At 35.8% G+C, this 19301-nt stretch overlaps 1 protein-coding gene across 1 annotated transcript in view; it reads right to left on the reverse strand.

Annotated features, from left to right (window-relative positions):
- The window catches only part of LOC5575602, a 95734-nt gene extending 77389 nt beyond the window's left edge, over window positions 1-18345 (reverse strand). Inside the window, exon 1 of the mRNA XM_001662041.2 lies at window positions 17605-18345. Within this exon, the coding sequence (XP_001662091.2) occupies window positions 17605-17656 (52 nt within the window). The 5' untranslated portion in view covers window positions 17657-18345. The remainder of the gene's footprint in view (window positions 1-17604) is intronic.
- Window positions 18346-19301: the final 956 nt, after the last annotated feature.

Below are 19301 nucleotides of genomic sequence, written 5' to 3' on the forward strand. Positions count from 1 at the left end.
AACAACTCCAGGACATTTTCCAGGAATGCTTCTTGTCTTAAGTATTTCTCGAAAGAATTATTTCAGCAAATTCCCTAGGATTTTCTCCAGGAATTGCTTTGAGAAGTGAATCCTGGACTTATTAATCGTTAAGAAATTCAAAATCTTTGGTTTTTATTTGAATATTCTGAAGGAGGTCTTCTGGCAAAATATCTTAATTTTCTGGATGATTTTCTACTGAAAACCTTTCTAAGCTTGTTATAAAATTCATCCTGGAGTTTCTCATGAAATATATTTATAACGTTGCAATTTTGAGATTCCTTAAAACGAAAAAAGTCCACTCTGCTTGTGCCAAAAAATAACCTATAGCAGGAACTCGGGATACAATCCCAAAATTTTAATCAATCGAAAATGTTGAAGGAACTTGTTCAACAGATTCTGCTTCACTAGCTTTTCGAATAAAGCTTTTCGTTCATGGAAAGTAAATTAAACCAATTAAATTTAAATTCGATAAATTACTTAACAATTCTATTTGATTAAGCCAAGCACCGTTTTATCTGAACTTTCAGTTGCTTGGGATACCTTTCATCAATTAACGACGGTCCAACAAATGATGTATGATATCCAATCTCATACAGAACACTTCCATTACCTTCGGATAATTAATTGGAAAACAATGGATTGCGGTGCTGTCAATTAAATAATTTGAGATTCAACGTATTTTCACTAATTGGCTTTAATTTCTTTCCCTGCTGGAAAGTCTCCTATTAGGTTTCGATTCGTGCTTCCTGTATGCTGTATGCAACAATGTCGAAACCTTTTGTGTACGCCTGTCTGATTGGTCCATTTTCACATCCAACACTTTCATTTAAAAATACAATATATTTCGCAGCAGCCGAGTCTAAAAAGCTTTCGATGTTGGATGAAAAACCCCCTCTGGAGTTAAAATTGGGTGATCAAAACCTGAGAAGGATTATCTCTGGATTCGAATTATATCGGGTTTTCGTGCGAAATTGGATGCAATTCAAATTATGAACAGATTTTTGAGCAGATGAAAGTATCGGATTATTCGTCTGAGGCCGGAGGGAGTGGATGAGACAGCGGAATTATCATTTCATTACAGCCTTGAAGTTCACTTATTTGAAGCTCAAGTTTTCTTTTTCAAGACAATAAAAAACTAACAACTGAGAAAAGGGATACAAATATCAAATCATCGTAAAAGTGGGCCAAGATTACATGAAATATATGCAAAATCATCATCAAGTGACAAAAAAAAGTTTTTGTCAAGTCTCAAAAATGTCCAATCTTTATCCAAAAAAAAAGTCCACACTATACATAGTATGGCATTACATATTCATTTCGATGGCACTCTATTCAACATGTCCACCGTCCCCGACGCCAATGACTGACTTCTGAAAGGAGGCGAAGCCAATAGTATAGCTTAACAATAGCGAATTGATGCCGGCTTTTCATTTTCAGGCTGGCAGACAGACAGACAGACAATATCCCAGACAGATTGCCGAGAACCGAAGAGGAAACAAAACAACAGAAAAATTTGATCCATCAAAACCCATCTAGCAGCGATAAACCCACCGTCAATCCACCGGATAATAAGTTTCCCGGAAAATGGCGATTTAGTGTTCTTTTCTCTGGCGTGGACCTTCGGCACAGCATGTGACTTTACGGAGTTTGTGATAACGGTACCGTCAAACGGGGTAACTTGCAACAGGGGTGAAACTTGCAACACTTCGACATATAACCGAATTGACGTTTCGTTTAGCACTTAGTCAAATTATTGTTATTCATTTCACCGTTTATTGACTTTAGGCTTAAAACAGTAGATTTTGTAGAGGGTTTGAGTATTGTTTATTTTTGATTTGGTTTTCTGGAGGTAAAAATCGTATTACACGTTGTATTGTATGAAATTAATGCTGAAAATCGTTCCTCGTACAACACAAACGGTAAAAATGAGCCATTCAGGGCATTTGCTATCAGTTACAGTTCATAATAGTGTACTAATTGACAGTAAAAAAGTTTTGATAATATGATGCTTGAACACTATAAAAATTCAAAAACGTTTTTGACTGCCCTTGTGGGGAAACTTGCAACAGCAATTTTAATCTCAATTGTTCGATATTTCTTGCCGGTTGCCATTAAAAACACATGAAAAAGCGAAATTGAACATATATTTGTTCAGTAACATTAAAATTGTTGTTCATCAATCAGTTCTATAAGCATTTGGTACTGAATATTAGAAAATTTATATAAATCGCAATACAATTAGAATTAGTTTTATTTCCTTCATGAAAATAGAAAAAACTTTCTGCATTGGAAACTTTCTGCATATAATATGATGATAGTTATGTCAAAACACTAAGAAAGGCTGTTTAAAGACATACATATCAATATAAGATACGTTGCTTCGGTTGAAATATATATAAATAAAAGTTATGTGAAGTATAACCTAACATACTATTACATTTGTTGATAAATTGTATTGAAACATTTTAATGGCTTTTTAATAATGGTCAAGACTTATGATATGCTAGAATTTCCCCGTGTGGACACCCTATGCAATACCAATGTAGTTTTCAATCGAATTGGTTTAATGCTCATAATTCAATCAAAAATAATTAGTTTTCTAAGAGTAAAGTATCCTGTTTCTGATTATTGTTATGCTTTTACTGCAGAAGTTTAGTAAATGATCATAATAAAACGATATAGGTTAAGTTTTTAATGATGAAATTTAGGTTGCACTATGTGTTGCATGTTACCCCACATCAGGGGTAGCATGAAAAATGTATACTTTTCGTCTCTCCTGAGCCCAGAAAACCAAATACTGTTAAAATTATTATCGCATGGTATTATTTACGTGGCGATTAGGCTACCAGATGGTTTTTACCTCATCTGAATCCTTAAATTTTTCATCCATATAGCTTTGAAGTTGAAATGTGTTGCAAGTTACCCCGTTTGACGGTATGTTTCATCTCTTGGACTAAATGCCGGTGTTACTGTCAGGATAATGAGGATCCCTTAGAAGCGGGATGATAATGATGGCATTTATGGTATTTAATGTCCAATTTAACCACTGAAGGCAAAAAAAAGTCTTCAAACTGAAAATGTAGGTTTGTTTTCATAGTTCATGTCGGTCGCAATTATCACGGTTTATTTTAATTGTTGCTTCGTCTCATTTCGCGGCACATCAGTGATATTTGTAAATTTCAATTTTTGCTACGGAAAAGATTCATTGTTTCAGTAATCCAATCAAAAATCCTTCAAATATTCATGCAAAAAAAACTCACAAGGAATGTTCTTCAAGATTCTTTCACGAACTTTTCCGGTATTCCATTATCTGCTTTGATCAGATTCCTTTGAAAATTCCTGCGGGAATTTGAATTATTTTCGTACTTTTCAGTGCCTTCTCAAAGAACTCCTTTACTAATTTTTACTGAGTTCGTCCTGGGATTCTCACGGAAAATCATTCTCAGATTTTCTGATCTCACTAGAATTTTGAAAAAGTCAGATAATGCATTAAAAATTCTTTTAATCATTACTCCTGGAAGGACCTCTTCGTACATACTAAATATTCATTCCAGTTGTCAATTTAAAGTATACTCCGCTTTTTATTAATAATTTGAATTTTCAGGAACTACTAAGGATCTCTCCAAAAAATATTACAAAAAAATCTAGGAGTGTCACCAAAAATGTCTTCAAGATCACCAAGCAAGGATTCATTCAACGAATTCTTCAGAGAGTTCGCCGACAGTTTTTCCAATTTTGCTCTTCCTAGAGTTTCTCTACAGTATTGTTCGGAAATATGGCAGCAAAAATTATCCGAAATTTCTGCATAAAAATTGAATGATTCTTCCAGCTGTTACTCTAAGAATTCTTCGTAATATTTCACAAGAATTTCATGAGCAATCAAAAAGAATTCAATTGGAAAAAAATTATATTCATGATTTCTCCGAGATGTTCTCCACAGATCTATCTGCGTTTTTCATAGATAATTATTACTTAGTTTTTTTTTTTTAATCAAGAAACAACATTCCGCATCCCTAAAAACCCTCGATTTTTTTTTTTTCAGAAATGCCTAACAAAGAAATGTTTAAGAAATTTAAATATTCCTTTAAAGTTCCTAGCAAAATATGTTCCAATAGTTGAAAAATCAAAATCTTTTCCGCGAAAATACTCTTATATTTTCCGAGTAATTTGTTCAGGAATTTCTTAAAGAATTATGTTATTGTTTCTCTAAGATCGTTTCAAAAAAAAAAATACCAGAGATCTAAGTATTTTGCCGAAAATTTTCATTAAACCGCACTAACGATATTTTTGGAAAGTTTTTAAAGAAATTGTTCATCAGATTTACTAAGATTTTGCAATTTATTCTTGAACTTCTCAAAAAATGTTTATTCATTCAAGAAGTTCCATCAAGTATTCTTTCAGTTCTAGAAATAACTATCATTTTTTCCGAATGGTTATCTAATGATTCTTCCATAAATAACTTATAAAATTATCCACTCCACATTTTTTGGTTCAAAAACTACTCCAGGAAAAGCTCAATATTTTTAGGGATTGCTTTACAAATTCCTCTACGAATCACTCCATACAGGATTTCTAGAGAAACACATACAGAAAAGATTTGAAAGAAGATTGTTGGTAATTTTTTGAGATTTAAATATACAGTTTTGTCTCAAATTTCAAACACTCGGTATTTGTATGGCGATATGGTTGAAATGTTTCACTGAAATATGTCATTACATCACCAGGAAACGGAAATCAGTTGCAATTCAATTTTAACGTAGAACTAGTTCAAACGAAATTATTTGCTAAATGGTTCATTTGAATACGATTTATTCGTGCTGTTCGAAATTTTAGTCAAGGTGTTTGGAATATAAGACAGAACAAACACAGTTTTCGGCATTTGAATCAAAATTTTAAATGAACAATTTTAACAATAAACCGAACAACTCTCAGTTGGACTATGCATAGAAATCAAAATTTTCACAAATATCAGCTAATTTAAGTCAATCAGCATTTGAAGTCACTGTTGCCTTAAGTGTTCGGAATATGAGTCAAAACGGTAATTCGGAAAAATTTACTAAATTTTTATCGTATTTAATTTCTAAAACTTTTTGGCAATGTACCTCCCAAAAAAGCTTAAATATTTCTTGTAGGATTTACTAGAAAAAATCTTGTTCTGTTTAGTTGTTAAAACGGATGGAATTTTTACTGAAAGTATTTGTAACTAATATCTTAGATAATATATTGTATGAACTCCGAAACTTCATTATACTATGGTAAACATATTGATGTAGAACTAATTTTTCCTACCTTTAGAAATCCAAACAAACTTTTTTGAATGGTCTATTATCGATTATTTTACAGTACTGTTGAAGTTTAATGCGAAAGCTTTGCCTGTATGTTTTAAGAACATTACGGAATATGTATTGTGGTTAAATTCGTAATGTATGATTTTAATGAATTAAAACCTCAGGGGAAACTTTTGCACTACTTTGAAAATTTGTTAAGGAATTTCTGATGGACTTTTAGAAATCAGGAAACATACGTATAAGAATTCTGCCATTTTTCGAAACTCCTATAATTTTCCACCATTGCCCATCTATTATTCTACCTTTTCAACAAAATGTTGAAGCAGGTAGAATAATAGATGGGCAATGGTACAATGAATAAGTTATTATTTATAATCTTTTCTCCAGAGGTAAATTACAGGATAGTTAGAACTTCTTTAATTTACAAATAAAACAAATCTATCAAGAAGCTCCATCAGAAACTTCTTTAGAAGTTATCCTTGTCATCTATCATTCCTTTACTTTTGGTTCTCTAGAATTCCGGGGATTTGAAACGAATTTTCAAGAAAAAGAAAGCATAGAAGCAAGCATGGAAAACATTCAATCAAATATTGCGTTTCTCTCGCTCACATCCACAAGCGGTCAAGAGCGAGATTGCCGTTTCTCCAACTAAGCTGAGTGTTTCAATTTCCAATGCGCTTTCTTCTTGTTCGCCGAGCGACAAGTTAGACAAAAACGGCAACAGAATGGTTCACTATCGACTCCTTGTGCCGAAGGCATCCGATTGCTGTAGCGAATGATTCTTTACAATCCGATTCCGCACGAGTGGCATTCGTGTTTGAGAGCTGAAGAGCGTTCACTGACTGGTAATACACAAGGCGAAATGTTTCAGTGAATGCAAAATCTGCCCGCATAATCAAGAACTGTATTTCTACTGTTTCACAAACTGTTCATAACCATTTACGACAATTTCAGAATAATTCCTTTTAACATCCAAAATAACAATAAACCAACTGTACCCCGAACCGTTTTGACAGTTTGGTGAATGGTAATCGAGGAAATCACAATATGGGGAATAGGCGGTTAAGTTATGTAACCATTTGAAAACGTCGATTTTCTCGAACAAATTTTTTTGTTTACAGTTTCCCAAATGATGGATATGTTGTTCATTTTTGCACCCATTTCACTATAACGCAAACAGTTATGAAATAGTTGACCTATACAATTGAAATGAAAACGGAGAATGTATGTGTAATTATTTATATATGGTTTGTTACAATAATTTGACCGTATCCTGTACTGTACTGATATGTTTATATCTAGGTAAAATCATTTTAGAATGAATCAAAATAATGAAACAATTAGATACGTTTAGAAAAATCAACTTCAATTGAAACGTACACAAATCACGCAATTTAATCACAATTTCAACTATTTCTCTTCTGAAGTAGATTTATGCTACATATTCTATTTGTTCCATTATTTCTGATTTGAAATAATTAAACATTTATAACTTAACTTTTTTCAATTCATGCTTTTATTATTTACGTATTAAGCAACGAGTCTTTAAATTCCAAATAATCTTAATAATAAAAATAATTCTCAGTCGGAATTCAGAATTATTTAGGTGCCGTCTCCAAATTGCGTAACTTTCGAGGGGGGATGAAATAGGCTCAAGCGTTATGACTTATACGAAATTTTCGTACAAAAGCCGTGACGAAGCGAAGGGATGGGGTTGTCCCGGAAGTGGTACACCACATCACGATCATATCTCTCATCGCTTTCCGGTTAGGTTTCATATGTTACCGAAGTTTTCCCGGTGCAGCTCTGCATTATCGCTTGCACCTCCGGTGATTTAGTCAAAAATTGCGCTTGGATGACCTTCTGCTGGTGCTTGATTTTTCCTTGTGCGTAGATAATAACCCCACAAACAAACAGACGTAACACTTAGAACAAATCTCGATCAAAATCATAGTCACGAGGACATGTACGCCCAATGCTAAAATCGGTTTGTTTGGCCGACAGGCCAACAGATGGCGGTAGTGTGTAAACGTCAAACGCGAACAAAAACGATGCGAGCGCTGCAGGTGGCGGATTGGCCACCTACCATATTTTTGAATCGACCGTTAAAAAGGTGGTCGATGCACAATGATAAGAGTGTGACGTCTGTTTGTCTGTGATAACCCGTTTCATTGGTTCGATTTCACAGCAACTGAAACATAAAAAAATCATGTTTCACAATTGGAAATGACAATGTTCTCAAAACTTACTCTAGATCTATACTCTATCGATGGTTCCATGGCTGTAGACTGTGGTTTGGCCGCGGCTCAGGGGGCCTGTTTTTCGTGCGGCACCAGACTGCTGGGGGGGTTGTAGAGCTGCAACGGAAAAAGAAAAAATGTGTATATGGTTTTAAACTTAACTTACGTTTAAAAACTTACAGTATTTCTTCTGCCAATTATGGAATCTCATCACTTTTTCTCTGGAACAACGAAGACGACAAAACGGAGCAAACTGGCTGAAACAAAAATTCACTTTGTTTTTATTTTGATGGTTTCGGAAACGCTGCGGAAAAATGCACGCTCAAAAAACATACATACAGTGTCTGCATATTCATTAAAAAAATAAATGAAAAATATTGTTTGTTCTTTTTTTTTTCCTATTTTGATACGAAAGTTTTGTAGAAATAGACACGCGCATGCATCTTTTAGTTAAAAAAAAAAGCAAATTCCGTTATGTTCGACTAAAAGTATCATTAATTCACAGATCCAGTCATTGATATTTTTCAAGCGTGCATAGATGAATACGTAAAACAGTTTATCAAACTGTTCCTAAATATTAATGTATAGTGAAATGCTCATGTGTATCTTTGTTGCGCAAAACAATTTTGGGTACAGTTGTGTTATATTTCCACCATAACCCAGGAGTTGTCATTCCCATATAATTCAACAATTTCTGTACACTTTGATGTTATGTTACTGTTTGGTGTAGATTTGGCATCAGGCTTCATACTGTTCAATACAATAGCGACAGTTTGTGATACAGTAACCGTTACAGATAAATGAAGATTACTGTTGGGAATGTGTGGCAAATTGTATTTTTCTATGCGGGTGTACATTTCGCAGGAAGCTTTCAGTGATTGAATGGCGAACGTGTTCTTTCGTGTCTCCCATTTAAGAGAGGATAGGTGCTCTCTCCGCTCCGTATACGTTTTCTTTTTCGGTTTATCTCAATCGTTTGCGATTCGTCGGGATTGCGCTCACCCTAGTAGCGTTCGGCAGTCATTGAACATTCGATGGCAGCAGATACTTTGCAGATATTTTATCGGTAGCGTTCTGGTGAGTGAGTGAATTTTCCCATGCTTGCATAGAAGAATTTTTGACGCAATTTGTGATGTATTTTGGAAATATTTATCAAGGATCTAGATGAACTTCTCGAAATTTGTAATAAAATTTTTGGAAGAACTATTTGAAGGAATTCACGGAAGAAGTTATAGTAAAAAGTGAGCGCAATTTTTAGGTACATTCAAGAACATATTCCGGAATAAAATAAAATGTAGACAGAATAAATTTATGTCCACCAGGAGGAATTCACTTTGAAAGTATGATCAAGTCCCACAATATTATTTAACTAATTTCCAAGAGATTTGCGAAAAATCTGAAGTCGCCCTTCAATATTCTATCTTTTCAAGTATTTTTTTTTTTCGAGCATTGTTCGGGTTGATTGATGTACGGATTTATTTAGTGAATTCTCATGAGGAAATTATCATCACTGGACAGTGAATATGCTGCTTTATGCTGAAACAGTATTATTTGGATTATTCAGAAAAAAAAAACGAATTTTGGGAATCAAACTTCCAGTATATTGACACTTTTTTGTACCACGGTATTTTTTGCAAGACGTCGAAAAACCGCATATAATAAATATAACAAATATTATTATCTTCATCAACGAGATTTGCAGCCCAAGGCTGGCTAATCTCGGTCGCATACAAACAAGTTCTATCAGTAACCATTCGATCGACAGTCGGACGGTTAAGCTTTCGGTTGTAGCGCGATTCACCAAAGCCAGAACCGCCACGCTGATGTTGTGTGAGACAGGCTAGGTTTTCTCATAGTTGTACAACATAGAATAACGTTACTACTGAAGAGGTTCTAATGTCAACAACAAGAGTCATATACCTACATAGATTCATAAGATTTTGCTTCATGTTAAATTGTTTTTTTTATTTTCATCTTTTATATTTTTTTGTCATCAAAATTTCTGGGGGGGGCCTGCATGACTCTGGAGGGGGCCAGGGGGGCCCCTGTTCCTACGCCAATGGTTCTCCCAGTTATAAGTTTTTTTTATAGCTTGAATAAACATTTTAAGGGAAATTACAAAGCAGTTTCTAATGCCATATGGCTACCAGTTCAGTATGAGACACAGCAGGACTGCTGTGTTTTATGAGATATATCCGTCTTTAAAAAGCTAAAACAGTATATGCTTCTACGGACTTCAAAAGCACTTTCAATTAAGGCCTGAAGGAAGAGGCGCTGGAAACGGTACGGAGTGGGTTGCTCCTACCGAAATCAGTCCCGCAAATTATCGAGACGCGGCGCATGCTGTACGGCCAACCAGAGCGTCTGCTGAGGATGCTGCTAGCCAACGTCCACAACGCGGCACTACCGAAAGCAGAAGTTTCATCAGCTTCGAGGTATTAGTTCAGCAGCTTGCCGATCACCTGGAAGCTACCGGGCTGGACCCGATGTTAATCCAGGAGTTGACCGAGAAGCTACCTGCAGGTACGCAGTTTGAATGGGTGCGGTACAGGAGGAAAAGTAAACTGGTGACTCTGAGGACATTAACGAACTTCCTCTCTAGAATCGTGAAGGCTGCAAACGAAGTAGCGGCATACGGTGAAGCATCATATGTGCATTTTGTTTCGTCCCGTATACTCGTACAAAGCAAGTCCGTAGCAGCTGTCAAATAAACTTTGTTATAAATTAAGTCGCATAAGAGTACAAATTAGTTCGCAATAAAATCGATACACTCGCATTGCATGCTATTTTTGATCATACAAAAATGCACGTATGTCGCCTCCACTTTTGTACGTATAAGGCCTTTTCGCACCATCTTATACGTGAAACTTTCCACATATAAGCATCGCATAACGCATTCTGGTTGTCTGGGTACCATTACCCCGAATGCTATTTTCCCGAATTTACAATTATCCAGACATGACTATATTGATGACATTTCCCCATGATATTAAGGGGTAATGTCATTCGGGGTAATGGCATTCGGGGTAATGGGGTACAATCGCTTCCAACGAATTCACGAGGAATATCCCTTGTGATTCTTCCACGAACTTTTCAGGTATTCAATCAAATGCTTTTGAGAGATTCCTCTAAGAGTTCCCACGGGGATTTCTTCATCAATTATTTTCATACTTTTTCAGTGCTTTCTCCATCAACTCGTTTACCAGTGTTTACTGAGTTCCTCCTAAGAGTTCCGAAGAAAATCTTTTCCGGGATTATTAGTTATTATACAATACAATTTTCCTGAAGTTTGTCTAGGCTATTCTGAGCTACAATTATTTTAAACATCTCTCCAGGAAGGTGCTCTACGTACCTATCACATTAAATTTTTTAAATTTAAAATATCCAATTGCTTTCCAATTTGCTAAACAAATTCATCATTAATTTGTTTAGGATTTATGTCAATTATTGAGAATTTGATCAAGATATATTACAGGAAATTCTAGGAGTCTCGTTGAATTACCAAGCAAGAATTCTTTACACAATACATTACACATTACATTTACAAATTAATGCCAGCAATTGAAGTGACGAACCATACAAAGTTTGTTGAACAACTACATAAACGCTACATTCTTTATGTTGTCAGGACGACAGCATGTGTTATCATATTTTAATCATTTGAAAGAAAAGAAAGTGAGAAAAGCATGAAACGAGCTCACCAATTTCTAGTTCATCCTTGACTGAGCAGCCACAAATCAATTTCAACTCCGTCAACACAAAACGCACACGCTGATATACATATTAAATTCATTTCGAATGCAGCAAAACGCGCGAAAAAAACTGTAGAAGTTGAACGCGAAAATATTGCCGGTATTTTTAAGAACATTGCCAAAGATTGTCATTGTCCTATTGTATAATTCGTAACGTAAGTTTAAACTGAGTTTAAATCATGGTTGAAATTTTTTGCATTACTTTGAAAATTTGTTGAGGAGTTCCTGATGGATTATCAAGAATCAGCAGCCATACGTATAATAATGGTGTAATTTTAGAAAACTCCTGCAATATACTTTTTTCTTTAATTTCTGTTGCAGTTTTTTTTTTGAATATGAAAAATGTTGTGAGTTGTTCCTAAGAAAGCATTATGCTAAAGAAGGAGAAGGTAGAAACAACAGAATAATAATGAAAGTTAAAAGATTATTTATGATCATTTCTCTAGAGGGTAAAAAATTAAAGATTATTATTAAACTCTTTATAATGAGTAAAAAAATACAAATTTATCAAAAAGTTCTATCAAAATATTCTTTAGAAATTATCCTTAAAATCTAGCAGAATTCCGCCTTGACCCACATTTTTGCCAGAGAACCTCTAAGAAATCCGCCCTGTAATTACACAATAGTTCTATCCCAGAATATTGATTATGTCGATAATTGATAGAACTATGTCTAAAGAAAAGTTTTGAGGAAGATTACTATTCTTTGTTTCATTTATAATTTATTCTAATAAATCACTCCCTCCATCCCTGAAAGTTTTTTTTTCTCAAAACTTTTTACCGCTATGTTGAGCTCGGAAGCAGAAGTATTCCTGGGTTCTCCAACAAATTTCCTCTGAAGGTTCGAAGGGAAGATACATTTTAAAAACAATTCTTGTAGATAATTCTTGTATAATCTGGGTAACATTTCAGACTTTACACTTCACGAAAGAATTTCTATTAAAAACTTTGAGAAAACTATGTCAAGGAATTAATTGAGAATTATTTAGTCAAACATTCAGCAAAATATTTCACTATAAGATTTGACAGAATCAATGAATTTTTGGAGGAACTGCGAGGGAAAACTTTGAACTATTGAAAGGTCAATCCAGGTTCCAGAATCAACTTGAGGATAAAAAGTAAGCATAGAATTAATGATTGTCCTCTAGGAGGAATTCACTTTAAAAGTATGAACAAATCTCACAATATTATACGAACAACTTCCAAGAGATTAAAACCAAAAGTTCTGAAACCACCGCTCGATATTCCTTGGGAAGTTTGATTATACCTAATTTCATCAAGCAATATTGAATAATGGTTTCAAAAAGTTTGCTACAAATCTGTCAAAAATAAATCAGACATATTTTAGAATTCCTTAACTATTTCTTAAAAAGAAACAAAACATATTAAGTTTGCTTCCAAAATATAGTTTCAAGTTCAACCAATGAGTTTATTAATACGAAATGACTCAAAAAATTGAAATTGGCATCCCCTGAACCCCCCCTCTCCACCCCCTTGTCCCTACGTCAATGCCCAAAACAGTTATATACTTCTTGTATTTAGTTTTTTTTTTCAAACGTGGTAAACCAGCCATAGGTTCTGAAAACCTCTTTGATAAAGCAACAAAAAAAGACTCAGATGTTTATCAGTTATGAAGTAATTCAACTATTAGTCATTTTTTAAATACAGGAATGTTTCAATAGTAATACAAAAAAATCTTTCCCAATATGCCGCATTACTCAAGTCTTGCAGTAGAGTAAAATAAACCAGTCGGAACCCTTTTACTACGCAAAAAAAAAATCAATAAGGAGCTATTGGTTCTTCTTCGCAACCAGAACGAAATAAATCCAGACAGTTCCATTTGTTCAGCTCTTTCTTATCAATCGAGTTGACATGAAAGGGTAAGATAAATGAAAAATTCTTTCGTTGATCAATTTCTCGTGCCGGTCAACTGCGCTTGAGTTTAGGGATTGGAAGGACGGAAAGAAGTCGACGATGTAGAAACATTTACATTTGTAAGAAACGCAAATGTGATCAATGTTACGGTAATTACCCAAACCAGGAAACGAAATTGACAATTTTTTTTTTTTTTTTTTTTTTTAAATCTTTATTAGAGTGTATTTTAACGCACGAGGGCTAGTTCTACACTAAAATTGACAATTGACACGCAAACATATTAAATATTCTAATGACACAATTACAGTCCATAAAATGCGTAGGCTTCTGCTGTCAAATAAACCGTCAGAAAGAATAAAACGCATGTTCATTTGACGCTTGACATGAAACAAACTTCCAACTTTCGGCTCTAACAAGTGAGATTGCTGATAGTAAGACTGACAAAGAAAGACGGATGGTAACGACAAATGATTAAATATTCCAACGTCTGCTCAAACTCCCTACTCAATTACGCAAATCCCAGACTGATGAATCTCATAAAGAAGTTACTCTTCATAATACTTCTTCATCTTCTTCTTAGTATTACGTCCTCACTGGGCTCTGTAGCCCTCAGCTTAGTGTTCAATGAGCACTTCCACAGTAATTAACTGAGAGCATTCTTTGCCAACGTTTCCATTTTCGCATTCGTATATCGTTTGGCAAGTAGGAGAACTTACGTATTATCGGCAGCCTAATCAGCTGAACTTTGAAGAAGGCAATTATACAGAACAATGAAGCACAAAAATTAGTAGGAGACACCTGAAGTACACTTGAGCACTCTTCATTTATTAATTATTATGCACAAAACACTGTTTTGTTCTCTAAATCATCAATTTTTCCTCACCAAAGTCACCAGGCACTTGTTCTTTTATCGGCAATGCAATTACTATTGTCGGCAGCTAAATTGCTCTCTTCGGCAATCCAAAACTGTACACAAACTAGGTTATGTATTGGTAACTTTTCGTATTTGTTGACAATGCCTGAATTTAAACGTCACTCATTTTGTTCTACTCGTTGAAAGGGCCAATGCAGACAAAATACAGACTACACTGAGAACAGCATTGCAGTAATAAATAAAATAGTCATATTGAATACACAACGCCACTAAATTTGTGCAGACTAATGCGCCGTCCACAAATTACGTAACGCTCTAGAGGGAGGGGGATCAATCACATCAATTGATAGAGATAATATAGTCTATCTTCTATCCATAATTTTACAAGAAGTGATAGTATCCCTATCACTACCCATAGTGATAGTATCATTTGATAGACGTGATAATGGTAAATGAGAGGGATAATTTGAAGCCTGTCCAAGTTGCCGTGAAATATATTTATGTTTTCCTGAGGTAATTTGTTTGGCCCAATGTCACCCTTTAGAAGGGGTGAATTTGAGCTAATTTTACGTCTCCAATTTAAATAAAATAATCAAATTTCAATTATTTGTCCAGAATTTGCAATGTATTCTCATATTTATCCGAACACATCAAGTAAAATTGCGTAATTTGTTCAAAAATAAATGAGGACTTACGCATTTTTGGCCAAATCTCACCCCCAACGACGGTACTTGCACATTTGTTTTAAATTTCTGTAAATTCGAAAGGTAAATAATTGAACTATCCACTGACACGCTGAATGGCTCGATATGGTTGTGGTCAGTAAAGGTTGCTGCTCTTGAACGCTCTATCATCAAGTTATTACCGAGAGAATGAATGGTACCGTAATTTCGGGTGAAATTGATCATTTTTCAGGGTTTTTCTTGTCTTTTTTCTATAATGTTGGCAGTGCCAAACAACTGAATGCAGAAAAACAAGTACGAAGGTGAGCCTCATTGGCTCAAGTACCGAAATTTTCTAACAAAACAAATTTTAGTGCTAAAATATAACTCTAAAATAAAAAAATCGGGTGATGTCATTTCGGGGTGAAATTGGTCACTTATCAATGCGATTATTGTTAGTTTTCAAAACAACTCTACACAGCTCCCGGAATCCGAATATACTTGCTAATTTCTTAACAATACAATATTTATAGAAATAATTAATAATTAAATTTCAAGTATTACGCAGAAAACGCCTTAATGTATGCAAATTCCTAAGGAATTTTTTGATATCTAACAGAAATTCAATTATTTCAACCTAATGAGCGAATTGGTACGAGTTTTGGTTATGAATTCTGGTTTGAGGATATATCTTAATTACCTCACAAACTTTCAGGATTATACCATGTTCAAATCCTTGTCTAGAACTAGAAGTTTAGAGATGTTAGTCAATACTGCACCATACATGATTTTGGAATTTTTCATTATTTTCATAGAAATATACATTCTTTAACGCAAAAAACTTCACAACACACAATTTGACAATACTTACGACAAACAACGTTCATTCACTGCAGGTTACATTGATATTTGTGCTCCATTAGGAAGAAATATATTCGAGTGACACGGTGATCAATTTCACCCTACTGATCAATTTCACCCGAATTCACGGTAACATTAAAAAAAATCCGATTGCGATGTTCCCCGATTTTTTTGGTTTATGAATATTGTTCGATCGGCTCATTCGGATCAAAATCCAGTACAATTTATTTGCGTTCCTATTATTCTCAGTGTATGAGAAAATCAGAATAGGCCCTTTGCAAATCAATTCACTTATGACTTGACACACAAACATCATCCTCTGATTGCCTGTAGAACAACAGGAGTGTTGCCAAAATAGTTCAACTATTAAAAGACGTATATCTTATATGTTTCTCAGTATATTGAAGATTATGCACTACAATCTTCAAATAAGAAACTATTAAAATGCTTAATTGTTACCAATGCATGCTTTGTTGCCTAATTCCAATAAACAAATTAGTCGTTTGTTTTTTTCTGTGAATTTCAATCGTGAATAATAAATACACCGCAATTGAATATGGTTTTCTGGCAACCTGGTTCCGTAATAAAAAGTGATTGCCGAGGAAATCAAAGTACATTAATTTTAATTTGTGATATAAAGCATAAAAATTAAGTATTTTCGAGTGCATTATATACAAATCAAAAGTTCAATAGTGCATAAGTGATCGGTGCGTAGCTTTTGTGAAAAAAATGGCATTGGAGCGGAGAATTGGACCTTTTAAAGTGGTGAGTTTTTGTAAGCTGTTCTTGTGTTGTTTTATTCGGCAGCTCACGAATGACGATAATTTCGTAAGCATTTATTTCATTTAACGATTAAACCCATGTTATAGAATATTTTTGTGAAAGATGTGATTTACATGGAAGATTATAGTTCAAGGAGTATGTTGAATACATTGAAGTTAACTTTTGTTCCATAGAAAAAATTAAACAAAGACGATAAGTTAGTGCTGCCGAAAATACCCTCAGGGTGCCGAAGCCATCATTTACCCTACGATGATTCTCTATGCCCAGTAGCCTGGGACACGGTTATATGAAAAATTTTGATTCTCGCTCTAGTCCACTTTTTGAATTGCATTTAGGTCCCATAACAACTGTGCAAAATTTCAGCTCGATCGGAGAAACTATATTTTAATGCCAGCCGTTCAAAGTTTGTATGGGATTTACTATGGGAAAACTTACTTTTGCAAAGAAAAATCGCCAGAGGTCGCCCGTTGACCTCTATAAAAATTCTGAACACAGATCTCGATAGGTATTTTTACGATGAACAACATTGCCAAAGACCACAAAGCAATCCGATACTAATCCAACAAGTGGACTGGAGCGAGAATCTAAATTTTGTCCCACACTAATGCCAAGAGAGGTTAAGGAAATTTCCATTACAAAAAGATTCTAGACCGACCGAGAATCGAACCCAGACACCTTCAGCATGGCTTTGCTTTGTAGCCGTGCACGGAAAAAAATCTGATTCCCAAATCATGATTTACGAATCATTAAATTCATAATTTGGTTAGGTCATGATATCAGGACCACCAATCATGGTTCCTGGAGTCATAATCTTGGAGTCATAATTCAGACTGACAACACTAAATGGGGTGCATTGCATAATTTTATTCGTTCCGATCACACGCAATTCAACATGCCAAAGTGGTAGAGTGGTATGGTACGGGGCACTCAATCAGAAGGCTCTTGGTTCGAATCTCGCACTAGCTTTCTTTTTTATTATTTTTTCATGATTTTAGGCATGTGATTCATGATTCCGAGCAATCCGCAATAAAAACATAACGCGTGTGTTGCGTTACGGCAATCTGACTCATGATATCATAATTCCAAATCATGGTGTATTTTCGTAAGCTGAAAACACTCTGTAATCACGATATCATGAGTCATAATCTTGTTTTTCGAATCTGATTTCTACCCGTGTGGACTCTAACCAGTAGGCTAAGAAAGGCCCTTTCTTAATACTAGCGAAAGTATTTTGAGACCATAAACTTACCGCAAAAACTCGCACTTATCAGCGTCACTATAATCCCCAGCATGGCAAACATTTTTCAATTTGTTTACTCTTCAGGTTTTTGATGTGTATTTTTCAGCTAAAAAGCGTTCACAGCACAATTTTCCGATGACTAAGTACACGTGAGAAAAATCCCCAACGCCAACAAAATATCCGACGCCGAAGCTAATTCTTCTTCACTTTTGACAGCAGCTGGCGACAAGTAACCGAGGACAGTAATGGAATTGCCAAGCCGTGCATAACGGACACCGTAGAACCCCAATTCGCCGAACCAATGCCGCCGTGCAATCTGCATACATACATATTCACACTTCTCACATTCACGTTGGGTTATCTTTTTTCACACCACTGCTGATAAATCACTTCTCTAAGCTGTGACGAAGTATCATCCTGGATCCATTACGGCGGAAAAAATCTAATCATGACACAAAACACACCACTCGAAGGTGGAAGGTGTGTAAAGAACTGCACTCCCGAAGCACGCTTATCCCGAGCAATAACGATAAGTAACTTCTTCTGGAATGGTCCCTTATGCCGACACCCCTCGTCTGGATGTCAACAGAAACACGCCCCCCGGCTTGGAGCGGAAAATGATTGATTAACGGTTGGATTGGTCGCCGGAAGCGTCGATTTCGATAATCCGGTTCGCGTTTGGGAATTGAACAATATATTGCCACTGGTCCCGCTTCAATCACAAGTCACCGGCAGACTGAGTCGCGCTTCGCCGATTGCAGCCCTTTTTAACAGCCAGTATCATCAGCTGTGTTGTCTTTAATGAGTTCCACGCACCACGCCGGGGGACACTCGCTTCGGCACTCGTAGGAGCTCATGCGCACTGGTGACGAAACACGTGGCCGCTGTGGGTACTCAAATCGTGTCGCCCGCCAACGGTATTGTTTACGACCTCTTGGGACTGGGAAACCTGTAGACGGACTTATTCATCGGAAGTGGAATCCAATTTTAGAATCTTTTGTGGGCACTGACTGGCGTTTGGGTATTGACATCCAACCACGTTTTGGGAGGAATCGTCATGAGAGGTTCGTGGTTCATTGGATGCTTGAAATCAATTTCTAATGTAAGCATTTCATGATACAGTGAGGTGTAGGATTTGCGGAAATAGTCCGAACATATAGACAGATAATCAGTATTAAACACCTAGATAGCGGCCCAGAGGAGGACCCTGAAGAATAGAAGATAGTTTAACTGAAATCAGAGTAGGCGCCCGGTGAACACTTTCACCAAAGTTGGCATAGTAAGATCACCACCATCGCTGCTAGGGCAATAGTAGCGCGATCAGGAGGAACAGCAGCTTCAGCAGCAGCGGCTTCGAGAGCAGCAGCAACAGGCTCAGGTCAGTGCATGGTCGAAAGTACCAAATCTACCGAGAGTTATAGCAGCTGAGAAACTGGTGAACGAATTGCACGAGTCGATTTTTCGTCGATAAAAAATAAACAATGTGCACAAAGACATCAACACATTGGTGCTGACGATCCAAGGAACCCTTGGACTAGCTGCCAAGGAATGGGCGACCGTTGTATGGAAAGCGGAATCGACTGACAAGGAGCTTTCGGCGGCCATGACTGCCTTAGGTCACGCGAAGCGACGCGAAAATTGCCTGGGAAAGAATAACAATTATTAATAATGAAATGTCAAACTCCAAAGGATTTTCGCGTCGCGTC

This window comes from Aedes aegypti, chromosome 1, assembly GCF_002204515.2.
Source record: "Aedes aegypti strain LVP_AGWG chromosome 1, AaegL5.0 Primary Assembly, whole genome shotgun sequence".
Lineage (NCBI taxonomy): Eukaryota > Metazoa > Arthropoda > Insecta > Diptera > Culicidae > Aedes > Aedes aegypti.